The 20,937-nt window shown below is 30.5% G+C and overlaps 1 protein-coding gene and 3 non-coding genes across 4 annotated transcripts; all 4 read left to right on the top strand.

Annotated features, from left to right (window-relative positions):
• The first annotated feature begins 11,694 nt into the window (after positions 1-11,694).
• LOC125857290 (small nucleolar RNA snoR8a) lies at positions 11,695-11,783 on the top strand. Its single transcript, XR_007445617.1, has one exon. It is a non-coding gene; the product is annotated as a small nucleolar RNA snoR8a (small nucleolar RNA).
• A 98-nt stretch (positions 11,784-11,881) lies between these two features.
• On the top strand, positions 11,882-11,970 carry LOC125857289 (small nucleolar RNA snoR8a). The gene has a single exon (XR_007445616.1). It is a non-coding gene; the product is annotated as a small nucleolar RNA snoR8a (small nucleolar RNA).
• Positions 11,971-12,227: 257 nt separating this feature from the next.
• On the top strand, positions 12,228-12,357 carry LOC125857292 (small nucleolar RNA snoR136). The gene has a single exon (XR_007445619.1). It is a non-coding gene; the product is annotated as a small nucleolar RNA snoR136 (small nucleolar RNA).
• Positions 12,358-14,393: 2,036 nt separating this feature from the next.
• Positions 14,394-16,194, top strand: LOC125854514 (RNA-binding protein 1-like). Its single transcript, XM_049534093.1, has 2 exons — positions 14,394-14,838; positions 15,073-16,194. The coding sequence occupies exons 1-2, from the start codon at positions 14,614-14,616 to the stop codon at positions 15,880-15,882; spliced, it is 1,035 nt and encodes a 344-aa protein (XP_049390050.1). The 5' UTR covers positions 14,394-14,613; the 3' UTR covers positions 15,883-16,194.
• The last annotated feature ends 4,743 nt before the right edge of the window (positions 16,195-20,937 follow it).

Consider the following 20,937-nt stretch of genomic DNA (forward strand, 5'->3'; position numbering starts at 1 on the left):
GGGGGGGGGGGGGGGGGGTCGAGGATCAGGGTGAAAAAATAAAATTTAGAAGTTGAAAATATTTTTGAAAAACAAACTTAAATTTTTTTTGAGGGGGTGGGGGAGGGTCGAGGGTAGGGGTGAAAAAATAAAAAATTGAAGTAGAAAATATTTTTTAAAAAACAAACTTAAATTATTTTTTTAAGGGGGTCGGGGGTGGTAGGGGGGCTGATGGGGGGCAAGGGTAGGGGGTGGGGTGGGGTAAAAAAATAAAAAAAATGAAATTAGAAATATCTTTTAAAAATAACTTTTAATATTTTTGCGGGGTGGTAGGGGGCTGGGGGTAGGGGTGAGGGTGGGATAAAAAAATTGAAGTTAAAAACATTTTTTAAAAATAAGCTTTAAATTTTTTATTTTTTTTTTTGGGGGGGGGGGGGGATTGGGGGTAGTTTGAGGGTAGGGACAAAATAAATGGATTTTTTCAAAAAAAAATTGTAATTTGAAATTAAAAGAGAGTTTTGAAAATGTTTTCCTTAAGTTTGAAGGGAAGTCATTTTCCTTAAATTTGAGGAAAATGAGTTGATTTGAAAAATATTTTTCAAAACATTTAACCCAATCAAACATAAAAAAATTAAAAAATATTTTCGTTTGTACCAAACACACCCTAAGTGTATCCGTTTATAAACGGTAGGTTTTTTCTTCTTTTCTGCTTTTGCCTATATATATCTCTTTCAATATAGAAAGAAGAGAAGTGAAAATTCTCCTTTAAAAAAAAGTTATCTAATTTGTGCATGAAGACTTTGTTTCCTAGTGATTTAACGTACGTTTGGGATTGAGTTTAATTTTAGTAGCAAGGTCAATGATTTTCGCTGCGATTATAAGGTATACAATTCGTTGTTCTTGCTGATTGTTTATCCATCATCTACGATATTTGCGTAGTTCGTTTTTTTGTTTGTTATTGGTGTAACCGATTAATATTCAAAATTCACTCACTCATCTAATTCAAATATCTTTAAGGTTTTCTTACTTTCAAGTGTCTTTAGAACAAAGTACAGATTAATCAAAATAACTTTGCGTTATATGAAATCTAATAATTGCAAATCATAACAGCTATAAATCAGACGAAAAGGAAAACTAAATTAAAGAGACATAATCTTTATAAATATAATTTAATCAATTGATCTATATGTAAAAATAAATAAAACTAATCTCTCCCTAACCAAAATTATTCAAATGACTATATTAATTATAAATATTCTTATGTTATTCTAAGAGTAGAAGGAATATTCTACTTATAGAAGTCTAAAACGAATTCCTAGATCTAAAAAAACAATAGATATAGAGAAATCATTTTCCACCAACAAAACTTTTTTAAAATTCAAAACAAATCCTAACAAATACTAATACTATTTTCAATCACACTGCATGTATTTTTACATGAAAAAGTTGACATACTACTTTTCTTTTTATTATTACCTTTTCTTGGGCTCTTGGTACACTCTTTATAGGCTAAATAAAATGGATCATAGTCTCTCTTCTTGAAAATCCTTCTACATGAACATCTCGAATATGGCGGCGGCGGTTTAAAGTTACACGGTGGAGGAGGAAGTTGTAGGTGGTGGAGAGGTGCAACATTTGCTTTTTCCGCCACCGGAGACGGTGGTGGTGGTGGACGTTTTGGTGAAAAATCATGGGTGTCACAATTTTTTGTTGGTGTAATTTTGCTAACTCCTGGCTTTTTCTCCCAAGAAAAAGGCACATTCCCTATGGAATTGCTAGTAGTCATGATATAGTAACTATGAACAAAAAATAATGAGTAGAAGACTTAGGTATATTATATATGTACTTTTTGAAAGTCAATTTAAAGTTAAGAGTAATTTATTTAATTAATATATTTGACAAGAAATTTAAGAATCTATTCCTTTTTTTTTTATTTTGACTACAAATCATATATAGATATTTTATAGTTTATTTAATTAATATCTAAATATGATTTGTAGTCAACATAAAAAAAGATTTTCTAATTTCTAGTCAAAGTAGATTATGATTTGATATTATTTAGTAAATGTCTAAATATGATTTAAATTTTGTAGTCAAAACAAAGTAAAAATAGGAATAGATTCTTAAATTTCTAGTCAAAATAGAGATTTTGAATTGTTAAAACAAAAATGTGGAGATCATTAAAAAAAGAATTGAAATTTATTGAATTTCTTTAGTAAATTATTGTTTGGTATTTTATTTTTTAGATATTTTACGTTTACGTCTTGAATTAAAAAAAAAAAAAAACAGAAACGTAGTACCAAAGAAGAAGTTAGGAGAAACATGAAAAATACTCGGAAATTCTAGCACGACTATTGGTACGTGCTATTTTTAAAGATGTTATATATAGGGTTGTTCATGGTTATGGTTAAAAAATTAAAATTGAATTGGAATCTAAATCAAATCGATTAAAACGTCGATATTTGGTTCGAATTGATTTGGTTTTAAATTTTGAAAATCGATACTATTTTGTTTGTTTTTTATTTTACTAAAAAACCCGCAAAAATAACCAAACCTAACCGAGAAATTATATATAAATTTTATAATTATCTATAGATTATTCATAAATAAAATATAAATATTTTGTTAAATTTTAATCAACTTAAGTCTTTAACTTTACTATTTTTTCAAGTCCAATAGTTAAATTTTAGCTCAACTAATACAACCCTAAGTCCAAGTCCATCAAAATTCATTACTCTTTAGTCTTTGCTACCCTACCTCACATAAGATAGTCATAGTTTCTCTTAATTGAATCACTTTGTTCATGTAATAATAACTCTAGTATTACTTAATTGTTTAATTGAATCCACATTAGCTTTCATGTGGATTGTTCCTGTACTAGGTGTCAGTGTCTATCAAAATATGTATGTCCTCAAACCAAAAAAATAAAAATAAAACCGATCCAAACTATTAAAAAACGACGATTATTTTTTCATTTGATTTGATTTTGAAAGTTTAAAAATCGATTAAATTGATTTGATTTTTATTTTAATCAAATATCGATCCAAATTGAATCGTGAACGCAAGTATGGTCTACAGGCAAAGTGCAAAACGAGTTCGAGTTTGGGCTATAATATTTAACATTTTTTAACTGACGATTAAAAAATGCATAATCATATGAATAACATATTTCGAACAAACAACCTAATATATACAAAATGATGTTAAAATCATCAGTCCACGAAGCAAGTGTCATGTAATTATGTTATTATATTTATACATACGTGCATCAGATTTATTTATCATGGGTGTTATATTTAATAAAATTTTCAAATAAATCGATATTGCGTGCCATCACTTCAGTTAAGCCATTTGTGGTGTCCTCTTATCTTTCAAGTAAATTAGACGGTGTTCAATAAGTTAATTAAAGCAGAAAGGAAAACTTTCTAAAGTCATCAATTAAAATCGATTAACCTTTTAATTAAGGAATAACGGTTTGAAAAATATCCTAACTTTGGTTAAATTTGTTGTTGCAATACTAAACTTTTATGAGGATCTATTACCTCCCTAGACTATTTAATACCATATTTTAAACATATATATTTATCCACGTGGACATAAAAAATAATGCAAAATTATAAATAGTAATGTGTCCACGTGAGCACATATATACCTTTAAAATACACTATTAAATAGTTCAGGGGGTAAAAAAATATNAACCTTTTAATTAAGGGATAAGGGTCTGAAAAATATTTCAACTTTGATCGAATTTGTTGTTGCGATACTAAATTTTTATGAGGATCTATTACCTTCCTAGACTATTTAATACCGTATTTTAAACATATATATTTACCCACGTGGACATAAAAAATAATGCAAAATTATAAATAGTAATGTGTCCAAGTGGGCACATGTATACCTTTAAAATACACTATTAAATAGTTCAGGGGGTAAAAAATATGGTATTAAATAGTCTAGGGAGGTAATAGGTCCTCATGAAAATTTAGTATCGCAACAACAAATCCGACCAAAGTTGAGATATTTTCAGACTCTTATCTCATTAACCAGTACACTCTTCTTAGTTTAACCTATTCATTCTAGACTAGGCATACCTAAGAAATAATGATTAATGTAAATATTTTATTATAATATTTATAAGAAATAATGATTAATGGAAATATTTTATTATAATATTTATGTTAATTGGTATATATCTTGAGAAATAAATTTAAAAATAAGTAATTAATTTTGAGGGTAAAATATTTTTAAAAAGTATTTTATTAATATATTAAAAAAACAGATAAATATAAAAAAATTATATTTCTTAATAGTAAATAAATAAAAATGACCAATCATCCTTCATCAGTTAATTAATTGCAACTTGAGAGGCCGTTTTGTGCCACTGGTGGATTGAACTCATACAACTTAGTCATTTAACTTTATTTTATATCAATCAAATCACTCAATTTAGACCTTTATATAAATAAAATTACTCAACTAAAAAATAATTTCTTTTGTTATGTCAATTTTTAAATGATAAATTTACTTGAGTGATGTTCTTGATAAAAAATCTAAATTAAATGATTTTATTGATACAAAATAAAATTTAATGATTTTACTAGATAAATTCCTAAAATTAAATAATCTTTTGAGATATTAACTAAAGTTTTGTTCATCAATCATATCTTGAGAGAGTGATGTATATAGTTGTAGACAAAGGTACAAGTAACACGAATTCAATATTTTGAAAAAGCAAAAAAAAGGTTACTGTACTAAAAAATGAAATTACAATAAATAATATGTATGAATTCATAATTCTAATAACATAACGAGTTCAATACAAAATATCTCTAAAATTGAATTCATAAAACAAAAATTTTGAAGCTCATGTGACACTTTAAAATAATCCTAATATTATCATTCCATGACACTAAATGGCTTGTTACATGAGAAAATAGACATACTAGTACTATTTTTTTTCTTCTTCATCTCAATTGCAAAATCATCTTTTCTAAATAAACCAACTAAATAATTGTTACTTTTTCTTGAGCTTTTTGTGCATTCTATTTGAGCCATATAGAATGGATCATCTTTTTTCTTGAAAATTCTTTTAGATAAATTTCTCAACAGCGGCGGCGCATTGAAAGCACACGGTGGAAGTGGAATTTGTAGGTTGTGAAATGGTCTAATCTTTAATTTTTCCGGTACCGGACACGGCGGCGGTGGTAGTACTTTTGGTAAAATTGTTGTCGGTGTAATTACTTTACTTACCCCTGGCTTTTTCTCCCAAGAAAATGGGACATTTGGTTTGGAATGAATCATCTCGTTAGTAGTACTCATGATCGTGTTATAATGACTTTAAATAAATGACGTGTATATATAGAGACACTCAAGTTATAATCTGAATTCGTGTTGAAAAATCCCACTTTGAGAATGAAAGGACTTTTTATCCTGATTATGAATTGTAGAGAAAAAATAAATAATGACTTTGAATAATTGACCTGTATATGTTGGAAAGACCTACTTTGATAAGGAAAGGGTTTTATATCCTAATTATAATCTGCATTGGTTGAAAGTCCCACTTTGATAGGGAAAAGGATTTCTATCCAAATTATTATCTGAATTGGCGTTGAAAAGTCTCATTTCGAAAAGAAAAGGGCTTTCTGTTTTAAAAGTATGATTCATATTGAAAAGAAATGTATTTGTATCATTTCTTTTTAGTGTTTGTTAGGAGCCCGCCCTTCTTATAAATGAGTCTTACAAATCATCACAAATTCATATTAATCAGGGCCTTAAATTTCAATACGGTTATTATCGAATATTGGATAAAATAATTTTTTGAAAGAGGAATTTGAGATGGATATAAAAAGTTGTTTCTTTACTAGCTTTTACAACTTTTACGAACTTAAACGTATATTTTAATTTGAAATTGGTACAAAAGGTTGTTTCTTTACGAGTTTTTTTGACGTGTATATATAGAGAGACAAACTATAATCTAAAATTGCGTTGGAAAGTCCCACTCCGATAAGAAAAAAGGTTTCTATCCAAATTATTATCTGAATTGGCGCTGTGAAGTCCCATTTTGAAAATGAAAGGGATTTCTACTTTTAAAAAAGGATTATTTATATTGAAAATAATGATTTTGTATGATTTTTTTTTTGTTAGGGAGAATGAGTCTTACGGATCATCACAAATTCCTATCAATAAAGATCTCAAATTTCAATATGGTTAATATCGAATATTGGATAAAATAATTTCTTAAAAGAAGAATTTGAGATGGGTATAAAAAGTTGTTTCTTTACGAGCTTTTCAACTATATCAACTTTTAGAAATCGGTTTCTTTTTCTCAAAACAATTGTAAAATTCTGTCCTGGAGATCAGTTAATTTTTAGGATTCTTCTTCTTTTGGAGTTTTAAATTTTTGTTGTCTTTCCAGTAGTGATTTTTTATTTTATCTTTTAAAATTTTGAAAAGGTCGGTATATATTGGTACATTTTTAACTAATATCATGGTATATATGATTCTTTAAACTTGTAATTTTTGAAGTGCTAGTCAGTTAATTGCAACTTGAGGCCGTTTTGTGCCCACTCTTGAATTGAACTCATACAAGTTTTGAAATTCTTCATGTTTGTTAACATTTGACGTAATATTAAATAGGCAGTTTCATTGATCATCATAAAAAAAAAAATAAAAAAAATTGGATACTACTAATTTGATCAATCATATTTTGAGAGAGTGATGTATGTAGTTGTTGACAAAGTTACAAGTAACACGAATTCATCTTAATTCAATATGTTTTAAAAAAAAGTCAGTGTACTAAAAAAATGAAATTACAAGAAATAATATGTATGAATTCATAATTCTAATAACATAACGAGTTCAATACAAAAAAAAAAAGCTCTAAAATTGAATCAATAAAATAAAAAAAATTGACGCTCATGTGACACTTAATAATCCTAATATTATTATTCCATGACACTAAATGGCTTGTTACATGAGAAAATAGACATGGTAGTACTATTATTTTTCTTCTTCATCTCAATTGCAAAATCATCTTTTCTAAATAAACCAACTAAATAATTGTTACTTTTTCTTGAGCTTTTTGTGCATTCTATTTGAGCCATATAGAATGGATCATCTTTTTTCTTGAAAATCCTTTTAGATAAATTTCTCAACAGCGGCGGCGCGTTGAAAGCACACGGTGGAAGTGGAATTTGTAGGTTGTGAAATGGTCTAATCTTTAATTTTTCCGGTATCGGACACGGTGGCGGTGGTAGTACTTTTGGTAAAATTGTTGTCGGTGTAATTACTTTACTAACCCCAGGTTTTTTCTCCCAAGAAAAAGGGACATTTGGTTTGGAATGAATCATCTCATTAGTACTCATGATCGTGTTATAATGACTTTGAATAATTAACGTGTATATATAGAGACACTCAAGTTATAATTTGATTCGTGTTGGAAAATCCTACTTTGAGAATGAAAGAATTTTCTATCTAGATTATGATTTGTAGAGAAAAAATAAATAATTGACTTGTATATATAGAAACGCAAACTATAATTTGAATTCGGATTGAAAAGACCTACTTTGAGAAGTAAAGGGTTTCATATCCTAATTATAATTTGAATTGGTTGGAAAGTCCCACTTTGATAGGGAAAAAGTTTCTATTCAAATTATTATCTGAATTGGCATTGAAAAGTCCTATTTTAACAAGGAAAGGGCTTTCTATTTTAAAAGGATGATTTATATTGAAAAAGAAAAATGTATTTGTATCATCTCTTTTTATTGTTTGTTAGGAGCCCTTCTTAACGAGTCTTACTAATCATAACAAATTCCTATTAATCAGGCCTCAAACTTTAACACGGTTATTATCGAATATTATAAAATAGTTTTTAAAAAAAAGAATTTCAGATGGGTATAAAGAGTTGTTTTTTACAAGCTTTTATATCTTTAAACGTATATTTTAATTTGAGATAGGTAAAAAAAAGAGTTATTTCTTTACTAGCTTTCTTGACGTGTATATAGAGAGAGACAAACTATAATCTGAAATTGCGTTGGAAAGTCCCACTTCAATAGAAAAAAGGTTTCTATCCAAATTATTATCTGAATTGGCGTTATGAAGTCCCATTTTGAAAAGGAAAGGGATTTCTACTTTTAAAAAGGATTATTTATATTAAAAAAAATATTTTTGTATGATTTTTTTTTTGTTAGGGAGAATGAGATTATCGATCCTCACAAATTCCTATCAATCAAGATCTCAAATTTCAATACGATTTTTATTGAATATTGGATAAAATAATTTCTTAAAAGAAGAATTTGAGATCGTGTAATTTTTCAAGTGCTAGTCAGTTACTTGCAGCTTTAGGCCGTTTTGTGCCCACTCTTGAATTAAACTCATACAACTTTTGAAATTTTTCATGTTTGTTAATATTTGACGTAATATTAATAGGCAGTTTCATTGATCATCATATTTTTTAAAAAATAAAAAATAAAATTGGATCCTATTAATTTTTTGATTTTCTATCCGATATTCGGTATCAACATTAGAGTCTGACTAAATTTGGATTCGTGCCGGAAAGTCTCAGATTAAGGGCAAGATGTTTTCTAACAACTCTGTACCCAACCTCTGATAAATGAGTATTTATCACTCTACCACAGCTTTACCGGTTGGATCCTAACTAGCTACTTGATAGAGTTATATACGTAGCTGTTGACAAACAACTTTGTATTTATTAGCAGCAAGTAAAATGTAAATTAAAGAACGTCAACATTGCAATTGATGAACTTGACCAGATAAAGTCACTTCAATTACCACGAATTTCTAACAATATTGATAGTCATTCAACTTTCAAGTGAATCACTTTAATTTTTAAAAAATATAAAAATTGTTTATTAGAATTTAAGTTATACACACTAGAAAAACTCTCTACACATCAATGAATTTCAAATTTATCTAAACTCTCTACACATCATTGAATTTCAAATTTATCTAACTATTTTATCCCTTTTATTTTCCAAATATCTTTTTGGTTCTCAAGTGTACTCTGGGAACAAATTAAAATTCATATTTCGATTTTAGCTAGAACAGGAAATTTAGTCTTGAGATTTTATTCCACGAAGTATACAACATAAGAAGAAATTAAAAAGACGTACGCGTGACAAATTGAATTGTGTTACAATAAATATATCATAATTCACAAACTGGTTCAGACATCACGATTATATAAGAAATAAAATAGATTTTAATCCCAAGGAGAACAATATTAATGGACAAATTAGGAAAAAAAAAACAAATCATGTCTCAAAAATTGTATGGACTATGGAGTACTCCCTTTTTTTGATCTTAAAGATCTTGAAATAGGAAGGTGATTATGTGACACTTTAATAATACTAATATTATCTTCCATCACACTACATGAATTCTTACATGAAAAAAAAGACATACTAGTATTTTTTTTCTTCTTTTTCATCCCAAATCCAAAATCATCTTTACTAATTAAGCCTCCAAAAAAAATACTATTACCTTTTCTTGAACTCTTTGTACACTCTTTTTGAGCCATATAGAATGGATCATCATCATGTTTCTTGAAAATTCGTCTAGATGAACTTCTCGATAGCGGTGGCGCGTGGAAAGTACACGGTGGAAGTGGAACTTGTAGTTGGTGGAGTGGTGCCACCTTTGATTTTTCCGGTACCGGACATGGTGGTGGTGGTAGTAATTTTGGTGAATTTTTTGATGGTGTAATTACTTTACTTACCCCTGGCTTTTTCTCCCAAGAAAAGGGTATATTAGTACTCATGATGATATTAAACCAAAAAATAAATGAAGACTTTTGAAATAATTGAAGTGTTGTTTGTGTATATATAAGAGAGATTTAATTTTAAAATCATTTATGGTTATTTATAAAGGGACTTTTCATGTACTACATGCTTTCTAACTGCTAATATTTCCACAAATAAAATGTGAAGGGAAAAAGTGACTAAATATATAACACCTTACTATAACAGAATATATGGAAAATAATGTATTTTATATTCAGATCATTCATGTCTATGTCATGATTAAATAAAAAAATAAAAAAAGTGTAGAAAAGTATTGAGTATAGAAGAAGTTAGGAGAAACATGACAAAAATACTTGGAAATTCTAGCTTGACTTGGTATATATATACGTGCAATATAATTGTTATTAATTTATGTATCATAAGTCTTTTTAAGACTAATTTGGCATTAATTAATGTATTTGAGATAGATATAAAAAGTTGTTTCTTTATGAGCTTTGTCAATTTTTCATAATTTATGCATCACTTTGGGTATGTGATATATGTTGAAACTTGGAAATTAATTTGATATTTTTAATTAATATCTCTAAAAAAATCCTGAAGTTTTTAATAAATTTGTTCAAAAACCTTGGGAAAAAAAAGTCACCCCAACCCATCAGTCAACCAAAACGCACATAAATAAGAATTTAAAACAATTATGAGCGTTAATATTCCAATTTAGGCAAGGGTATAAATTGTACTATTATTTATATTTTAAATAAGGGGTTACTTAAATTTTTTATTTTTGTATGGTTCACTATCATGGAATGTTGAACGTATTAAAAGTACATTTGACTAATATTTGCCTTCTATGGCCGCTTAGTTACTTGTTTGAACATGAAGAAAATTCAATAAAAGCAACAAAAACAATATATAATATAATTTTATTGACAACCTAGTATATTCTATTGAGATATATCTAAGTTATTAAACAAACCTTGATCTTGGTCCAAATTAGTCCTTTTCAATGACTCAATGTCTCGTATAGTATATGATTTACTTGGTCATATGAAGCCAAATTTGAGATATTATAGTAAATATCGAACTAATTAGACTAATGACATTAATAGTCACGCAAATTATCCATTAGTTATTGTATGTTTGAAGTTTCAAACCGCGTATTAGAGTTTTCTAACTTAAAAAAATGATCAACAATTTGGCAGTGTTCGGTACGATGAAAAACATAGAATATGTTTTTTTTTTTAAAAAAAAAAAACTTATTTATTTATTTTTTAATGTTTGGTAACTAAATAAAAAAATATCATCTCAAGAATAACAAAACACTATAGGGTGGAGAGTATGGGTACAAAAATTTGAAAATATTACTTATGGACTTGTATATAATTGAACAAGTAAATATACACATCTACGTGTATTATGACACATAGAACGTGTGTGTCTACTTTTTCAATTTTATACAAATTTAAGTGTCTACCTGTGCACTCTCAAAATTTGAGAACATAAATGTCAATTGAAACCATATTAAAGGGTATGTTTATGTATTATGTCTATATTATATGTTCTCTGCAGACTATATTGTTGTTTTTCTATAACAGCCAAAAAAAAAGTGTCATAAAAATTCCACAAATAATAATAATAAAAAATGTATATATGGGCCGAAGTTACTAATCTATTGGATTGCAGGCCCAAAAGGAAAAGAACACAAACTTACTTATTGGACCTACAGAAGCCCAATATCTCAAAGGTTTTAGGGTTTTGCAGTTTATATTTTTTTTTCAGCACTGTTCTTCGTCTATAAGACCAATAAAGCGCCTCATACTCTGTTGTGAACTTTCAAGTTTCTCCGATGAAACATCTCTATTTCGTTCGTTTTTCCGATTGAATGATCTGATGCTTTTTTATTGTTTAACTGGCTGTCGATGGTATTTTGATTGCTAAATTTTGAAAAATGAAGGGTGGGTTTGCAATGATTATAAACAATTCCTCGTTCTGAATGCTGTTGCCACGGCATGATAGACTCTTTTACACCCATAGAATATGAGCAACCACCTACTTTTTGTCTTTCTTATAGTTAGCAATTGATTCACAATTAGTTACTTGATTGTTTAATTGTATTTTGGTTTTTAAATTTTGAAAAATAATGGTTGTTTGCGATGATTATAAGCAATTCCTCGTTCTGAATGCTATTGCCATGGCATGATAGACTCTTTTACACCCATAGAATATGAGCAACCAATCACATATCTTTTCATTTGTTTCTTTTTCCAATTATGATATATACAAATGGTTACTTTGTTTGAACATCATGTGGATTAACGATGATGGTCTCTACAAACCTGTAATGATTTGCAAAAATGATGGCAATTCTTAATGAACCCACCAATTCCATTTAATTTGTGTTTTATTTTTGTAAAGTTTTAGATCATTTATATGATTGCTGATAATATTTTGAACATGTGTATTCATAGTTTTTTTCACTCTTTTAAGGCTATGCTTTACTTAATTATAATTTGTGTCACTTTGTTGTGTGATACTACTCTACAAGTGAAGCTAGACATTGTTCCTCTCGCTATCCTTTGCTCCTTTTTCTGGTGTATTTGGACGTTGGGGAACTACATTATTATCCATTACATAAGGTCAAGAATTCAATAGGACAAGCATTTGAAATGTGCACAGTTTGACTACAAAGAATACAACAAATCTTTGAATATATATATATATATATCGAAAATGAATGATTATTTAATCAATTTGTAAGCTTCTTAATCTGGTTGGCAAGAAATAATCCCATTTTTTACCCAACTCGTTCCCTTGAAGCAATAGGAAGTGTGTTGCTCTTTTGTATCATTGTGTTTGGAGTACACTGGAGCAGCTACATTTACTCCTTCCTTTTATTCAAATTGTGGAAGGAAACAACAAAGCTTTTGGATTCTATGTTAGTTCAACAAAACAATATCAGCACTTACCTCAACAATGCGATGTATGTAAACCTTACCTCTACTTTGTGGAGATAGGTACTCTTTTAGAAAGATCCTCTGATCAAGTGCAATAAATGTTGGTATAAAGAAGAAGGAACCAATAAAGAGAATACAACAAATTACGTAATAAATTGTGTGATAGTCAAAACATCATCAACAATATACTAAGATTAATGAAATAATAAACAATGATTAAAATTGAAAAACAAGAACTTTAATAATACAACTTATATCATCACAAACACTAGCCACCCAAAGAAAGATAACACTACACTATATACTATTTGTCTATCCTAATATGTGCCCTTCACCCTTATCTAGGGTCATATCCTTGGTAAGGTTACCTCTGTCTCTCCTCATACCCTCTATCACTAACCTTTTCACACCTCCTCAGAAGTGCGTTTATACATCTCCTCCTCACATGTCTAAACCCTCTATCACTAACCTCTCCCACCTCATCATCACATGTCTAAACTCTCTATCACTAACATTTTGTACCTCCTCCTCACATGTCTAAACCCTCTATCACTAACCTTACGCACCTCCTCATAGGTATGTTTATACATCTCCTCCTCACACGCTAAATTATCTTAGTCTCGCTTCCCTCATCTTATTCATAATGAAAGTCACTCCACCTTATTCCGAATATTCTCATTAATGATCTTATCACTCCTACTATATCCACCTCAACGTCCTCATCTCAGCAACATACATCTTTTGAACATGAGAGTTGTTGACTTGTGAACACAACCACCACTCTATAAAACTTATCCTTCAACCAACCATCCTCATCTCCGCAACATGTATCTTTTTATGACACAAGACTCTAGAAGCAAGCCTCTATTTTATCCATGTTGCACCAAAATATTTCAGAACTTAATAAATTTTAATTTTTAAATCAAGATGGTAAGGATCCAACGATTTACCAAATGGTCTTATCAAAGAATTACTTGAGAAGTATATATGGTGATTTATCTTTTTTGTTTGAACTAATGTTACCTAGATTGATTAGAAATCAATTTTATTTGGACAAAAATAGAGTAAGTTGTCTGATGCTTCTCCTTCATTTGTTACTTTTAAGTTGTTGATAAAATAATGCACCTAGACCTCCATAATTAAAACTTGGTGAGGTGTCCTTACTTTTATTTGCCAATAAATCCTTGTCATTAATGAATTGATATTTTAAATGGGAATAACTATATGAATATAATTATTTATATAACCCACTACTCTTAATGCGAAATCTAAATTATCTAAAATTATCTAAAGTTCTTAACGATAATAAAAGGTTCATGACAAACTTACAAGTACCATACATTAAGTGAAACAACTACTACACCCCCCAATCTAATTTGTTTCTATAGTCTTTATATGCAATTTTCTTACCTCTAATCTAATTAGATCAATATTAAATTTAATTACTTTCACGTTTAAATTTAATACGTAAAAGTAATTGAAATATAAATATAATCAGATAATTATTTCTAAGTAGTATATGATAGAATGAATAAGATCTTTTTTGTCCTTATCTATTAACTTGCTACACAATCTAAGCTATATTACTTAATTAGTCACTCCAAAAATGACTATGTAAATAAAAGTCAATTTCTTCGAATTTTCCTACCTTTTCGTTTTTTATTTTTATTTTTCTAAAACAGTTAATTAGAGCAGAAAACAGATGCCTCACGACTAGGGTTTTGTTGTCTCATAAACTCCTAAAATATGGGAAACAAACCATAATCAACTTACAAAAGCCCAAATAATTCCATATTCATTCCAATTTTCAACTTTTCCACAAAACCCTCCTATTCAATAGGTCCCTTTTCGAGTTTGGGGTTCTTGTTTTTTGCTGTAAAAGTACCAAAGACAGGGTTTTTTTCACTACATTGCATCTGGGTATGGAGGATTTGGACAAAAACAAGCTTTTTTGTGGTGGGATTCCGAGAGATACGAGTGATGAGATGCTTAAGGACCATTTTTCTAAGTATGGAACTGTGGTTAGCTCTGTTATTGCAAAGGACAGGGAAACTGGTAGACCTAGAGGGTTTGCTTTTGTTACCTTTTCTGACCCGTCTGCAGTTGATTTAGCCCTACAAGATACCCACGAAATTCTTGGAAGAATGGTACGTCTTCAAACTCTATTTGTTGACTTTGTGTTGAATTCTTGTTTTTCTGAGCACCCATTTTCTTAATCTGTTCAATTTGATAAAAAGAAGCCTTTTCCCCAAATATTTGAACTTTTTAGTGTGTGGGTGTATGTAGGTGTATTTGATGTTTATTTTTTATAGAAAAGGTGAAGTTTTTTTCTGTTTATTTGATTTATGATTTATGGTATATCCTGTTGTTGTTGTTTTTAGGTAGAGGTGAAAAAAGCAATACCCAGGAGTGAACAACACCAAAATCAGCAACTGAATAGTGGAGGTTTGAATAGAAATAGCAGAACTGATGGTAGAAGGAATGATCAGTTTAGGACCAAGAAGATTTTTGTAGGGGGGTTATCAGCTAGCTTAAATCAGGAAGATTTCAAGAGTTACTTTGAAAGGTTTGGTACGATTACAGATGTTGTTGTGATGCATGACAACGTTACCCATAGGCCAAGGGGATTTGGTTTTATTTCCTTTGATTCGGAGGATGCAGTTGAGGAGGTTATGCAGGAGTCTTTCCATGAACTAGGTGGCAAGTTTGTGGAGGTCAAGAAGGCTATACCAAAAGATGGAAGTAACAATAGTGGTAATGGTTATCATTCTAGAATAGGTAATGGAAATGGTTCCAACTATAACAATATTTATCAGCAGGGTATGTATCCATCTTACAGTCCTAGTTATGTTTATAATCCCGGGCCTGTCTCGGGTTATGGCAGTGTGGCAGAATATCCTTATGGAGGTGGAACTTTCGGAGGTGGTTATCCTATTGGAGCATACCCTGGAATTGGTTATGGTATCACTTCTTTGATGCCTAGGGGTCCTTGGAATAACCCAACAATGACTGGTTTGAGGGGAGGTCCATTGCCTTATGGCAATACAGGAGGTTTTTATCCCGCCTACATTAATAGTGGTGTCGGAGTAATGAACATGGCTACTAATGGATATGGAGGAATTTTGGGTGCTGGGATTAATGAGAAACCTGGTCAAGTTAGTGTTAGAGATGCTCAAGAGGTGTCTGATTAGGTGCCGATACAATTTAGATGGGAACTGTAGATATCAATTCTTTTATTCTGCTGGAAGCTTCAATGCTGCTGCTACCAAACAGAGTGAAGAGGTAATGCAGTGCGACCTAACCCTTACTATGCTGGCAATTCTAACAGACTGCTTTGTGGTTTAATGTAAATATGATGACAAAGTTAGTAATTCTCTTACTGATCAATGGAGGTTTTCTTCTGTCTTTTATTTTTGACTCTTGCGTGTGATGTGCTTTTTCTTTTCTAAACTCATTTGCCCAGATTCAGACAGCTGTAATATAATCTTTCAAAGTTAATATGTCCCGTGTGTTACCTCAGTTAGCATTCTCTATGTGGTTGCTTTAAATTTTATGGGTTCCATTGTTTTATCATAGTTGTGAAGTCTGTTATTTCTACATGTATATTTTCGTGCACTTTATACAACATTTCTTGCTTTGCTGACGATGACAAAAATTACGATGGCCCTTCCTTGCATCTGAATGTGTGTTTCTTTTTTCCGCTTTTCTTTTACCGCCTTGTATTTGGGTTCCCTTTATTCATGTCATGTTTCTTTATTTCGTGCAAAAATTGTTACATGCGTGGATTTTAATTAGTTTAGACTTTAGCTGAGGAAAAACTACAATACAAGGTAGTATAAAATCTATCACAACAAAAACAAATTAAAAACATACTTGTAACCTAAGTTGTGCGGACTCTTCACTTTCGATGTTGCTCCCATGTCGGATTCTCCAAAAATACACTACTTTTGGCGAATCCGAGACGCACCCCTTGACATTATTTAAGAGCCCGAGTAACATTGCTTGTAACTAATGTTGTTCTAGTGTGTGCTGAAAATCTCGCTAAGTAGCCCATAACCCAAAAAGTTGACAAGAGAATCAAAGAGTCTTATCACTTCTATCGTTAAGTTTTATAGCAAATGAAGAAACTATTGTATAAGGTTGTCTTAACAGATCTTTATTTGAATATAATTATTTCAGTCTCATCTGGCCAAATTACAATATAGGTTATGATTTTTAATTTCAATAAATTATTAATATGTAGACCACGTACATAATTTCCAAAATTTGAAACCCTTTTCCTCTTCTCTGCATACTTACGTTCCAATATTATTACTATATTCAAGTTTTTACTTCATTAAAATGGTGACAATAGTATGTATTAATGATAATGAAACCAACTCTTAGTATCACCGTGAATTTGCATTGTGATGTTGTTTTGAGCAGTTTTTGTTATCTCCCAAGATAATGGATGGGGGTTTAAACTCTTCTTTCAATGAGAATTGTCACATGTGATTCCAAGCTTTGGGAAACAATAGCTTCATCTCTGTTTATATTGTTCTAGCATTAGGTATTATGCTTAGATGCATTGAATAGCATTACGTCTATATATTAAGCTGTAATCTATAATATTCACCCTTGTGTGATCTAAGATTTGCTGATGCTCAGAAATGTGTTGGTTGAGCGAGATCTTGGACACTGTTTTTAGTGTAAGTCTAGTTGTCAGCTGCTTCCTTAAGTTGTGACAGCGCACATGAAAGTGACTTGGTAGATTGTGCCTTTTATTTTATTGTCATATGAGGAAAAAAAATTCATCATCCTTGTGTAGATCAGAATTTGCTGTTTGAGTGACTCCGTAGTCCATTCATCTGGTAATGTTAACATTTGAATTTGTCATTCTTGTGTTGATCAGAATTTGCTGTTTGAGTGAATCCATAGTCCATTCGTCTGGTAAAGTTAGCATTTGAATTTCATAGTTTTTTTGTGATGTATATGTTTAAATAAGATGGTTAGTGAACTAGATCTTGGGTGACGATCCACTTGCCATGAGATCTCAGTTTAAACTGCATTTAACGAGTTTGAATCCTACTAACCTAATTTGGTGTACTCTTTTGAAATAGAGTGTGGTAGTTTTGGGGCTAGCTTATGTCTATATCCATCTACTTGCATTAGTTTTTTGGATTGCAACTAGGAACTCAGGTTTCTTGTTTTATCCAAGTTATGTAATGATTCTAGAATAGTAACTGTCATGGTAAGCGACACATTTGTTTAATAGCTTATAAAGGTCAATAATAGTTTCACATGGCTTTACCAGACTCAAGGCAGGTGTCTACCACATTCATTGTTGTGCTGACCGTTGGATGTCTGGAATAGTAAACAGTGGTTCTTCGTTGCCCAGTAGTTCATTTGGTGACTATTTGAGCTACATCAGAACCTTATATTTTCATCTGAGACCTTGCTCTCTCTCTCTCTCTCTCTGTTTAGACTCTCTTTTTTTTCTCCCCTTTTGCTAAGGTTGAGATAAATACACTACTATACATCGAAGACAAATGCATGATTATAATGAAATTTGTTTCTTTCTAGACAAATAGACCACTATATTTTCCTGCTTGAAACTCGCCATAAGTTTCCTTACCAAAAGACCATGACGTGCTTATTGCTGCACTTTTAGTAAGATGCAGTTGAGTCTTACCCATAAGACATTATTGAATAACTTAATGTTCATTGCTAGGTTGTTTCCATGGTAATTGGGACATTTGTTCTAATAGCTCTTTGATATCGCTTTCCCAGACTGAAGTTAGGTGTCTACTACAGTCGTTGTTGTGCTGACCGTTGAATGTCTGGAATAGTGAACAATGGTTCTTCGTTGCCCGATAGTTCATTTGATGACTATTCGAGCTACATCAGATGCTCATATCTTTCATTTGAGATCTTTCTCTTACCCAACTAATTTTATTGTTTGAAACTCACTATAAAGTCTTACCAACAGACAGTGATTGACATATTGCTGCACTTTTTTATTAAGTTGTTCAGTTATGTTTACCCCAAGGCATTATTAAATAACTTAATATTCATTGTCAGTTTGATTCCTTGCTACTTTGTGTCAACTGTTATGGAAAAAGTGATGTTGATGTTGTCTTGACAAAAGACTTGCTGGTGAAGATGATGAACTTTTAACAATCTTTTACTTGGTATAGTGAAGTAATTTCATCGTTGCAGATCTCCATGATCCTTTGTTTACCGGCATCTTTTGATTATACAGTGTAGTTATGATGTTCATATCACAAGACTATGTACTAAAGTACCTCTTTTGTGGTATTTAAAGTGATTGCTGAAAAGTAAAGTGTACGGGTTTTATCCAGTTGGAACTTTGTCATTGTGAGTAGCAGAATATAGCTAGTGTCAAGACCATGAAATAAGGATATGACGAAAATTTTGTTGGGAGCGCCACCCCAGAATAGTCCCTGCAATGTGCAATCCGGATTTGGTATGAGCTTCAATGCGGAATTTGAACTCTGGATGAGAAACCAAAAAGTAACCATGAAATAGGATATTTATATTTGGTACAAAATTCGTATAGAAGGGTGTGTTTGATTAGAAGAAATAAAATAACTAGGAATTTGACTTATTTTTTTGCATTCGAAATATAGATTAAAAAGTATAAGCCTAATTTTTTTATATATATAATCTAAATAAATATTATGTAAGCGGAGTAAGGCGTAGAGTGGAGTTGTGGGCATGGGGACAATGTGGAATTTGTATGCTCTATTTTTATTAGGGAAAGTATTTTCCTCATTCTTATTCAATGAAAAAATATTTTTCCTCTTAACAAACTAAAGTTGTTCATTTCTAAGAGGGAAAGACTGTCCGAATATAGTTAAATATTACTCTTTCTTAATAACAATACCAATAGTACATTATAATAAAAACTAAATGTGTCACAAAGGATGAAGTATAAACGACTAAAATGACAACTCTATGGTATAATCTTAGATAAAGAAATACATTTTGGACCTAAAGCAATTCTAGTAGCTAGCTCTAAATGTGAGGATTGTCCAAAATAATAGTATAAAGATATCTATTTAAATTTCTCAAACCAACGTGTGGTCTTACACCCTCACATCCACATTTCATGATAGAACAATCTCAATCATGAACAATGTAATATGAGAGTCTAATATCGAGTAAATCAATAAATTGAGATAACTCTAATATCACGATAAAGAAATGAACTTTAAGCCCATGAGTAACTGAAATATCTACACTTTCCAGAATGTCAATCTTTACGAAAACATTTCTTTGGCTATCATAAAAAAAGCATGAAACTTCAAATGCACTAATAATAATAATAATAATTCATGGAGGCAACCCACTCAAAATTCAATTTTAGAAGCCGTACCATGGTCCACCAAGTACCAAAAGCTAAAAAAAAAACTCAAACGTAAAGAAAAATCTTTACTAACCAGGCTGGAATTAAATATAAGTTGGTCCAACAGAAAGTGATTGAAATTGATGTATCATCTATGAAATAAATACTCAAGATTCTGTCTCAACCAAATGGACATCTTCATTTGTTTGTAATAGGCAAAAAAAAAAAAAACTAAATTAAGAAAATTTTGAAAATTAATGACCTTTAAAAGATCACTATGAAGCTGGATTATATCTTATCAATTGTAACAACTTACCAACCAACATGCCTCCTACCAACTTGTAAGAATACAAAATAACTTGATTGACAAAATTAATCAGCCAGACAATTGCACATGTTAGTAAAACCAATTTTTTGAACATCATTAGGCCATTGATGTTGATTTTGAACCAAAAATTGAACAATCCTGAGAGAGAAAATGGTCTAAAGCCCCCCAACCTATACCCGAAATTTCAACTACACACTCCAATTTTACGGGTGTCTTTTTACCCCCTGAACATCATATTTCTCTATTTTCTATACAATTAAACGCTGACCTCAACAGATAAACCAAACAAATAGTCCAGCGTGATTGCACGCGCCGGGTCCCCCACCTCTTCAACTCCCAATTCCCTTTTTCCCCATTTCCCTCCTAAAATGTAAAAGACCCAAAAATCATCCTTTCTCCTTTTCATCTCCTTTTCCATTTGCATATGTATTTCTGTTGATGATTGAAGGATTTTGCTACGTATTTTCAACTTGATTTCGTAGTTTATCAACTGATTTAGCTTATTCAAGTTTTCATTTGTCATTTTTGATGAATTTCGAGAAAGTTCAAAATTCAAATTAGAGACCTAAA

The sequence above is a fragment of the Solanum stenotomum genome, chromosome 2 (genome assembly GCF_019186545.1).
Source record: "Solanum stenotomum isolate F172 chromosome 2, ASM1918654v1, whole genome shotgun sequence".
NCBI lineage: Eukaryota > Viridiplantae > Streptophyta > Magnoliopsida > Solanales > Solanaceae > Solanum > Solanum stenotomum.

Coding starts and splice junctions, on each gene's coding strand:
- LOC125854514 (XM_049534093.1), top strand. CDS start 14,614: ATGGAGGATTTGGACAAAAACAAGCTTTTTTGTGGTGGGATTCCGAGA. Junction 14,839..15,072: donor ACGAAATTCTTGGAAGAATG/GTACGTCTTCAA, acceptor TGTTGTTTTTAG/GTAGAGGTGAAAAAAGCAAT.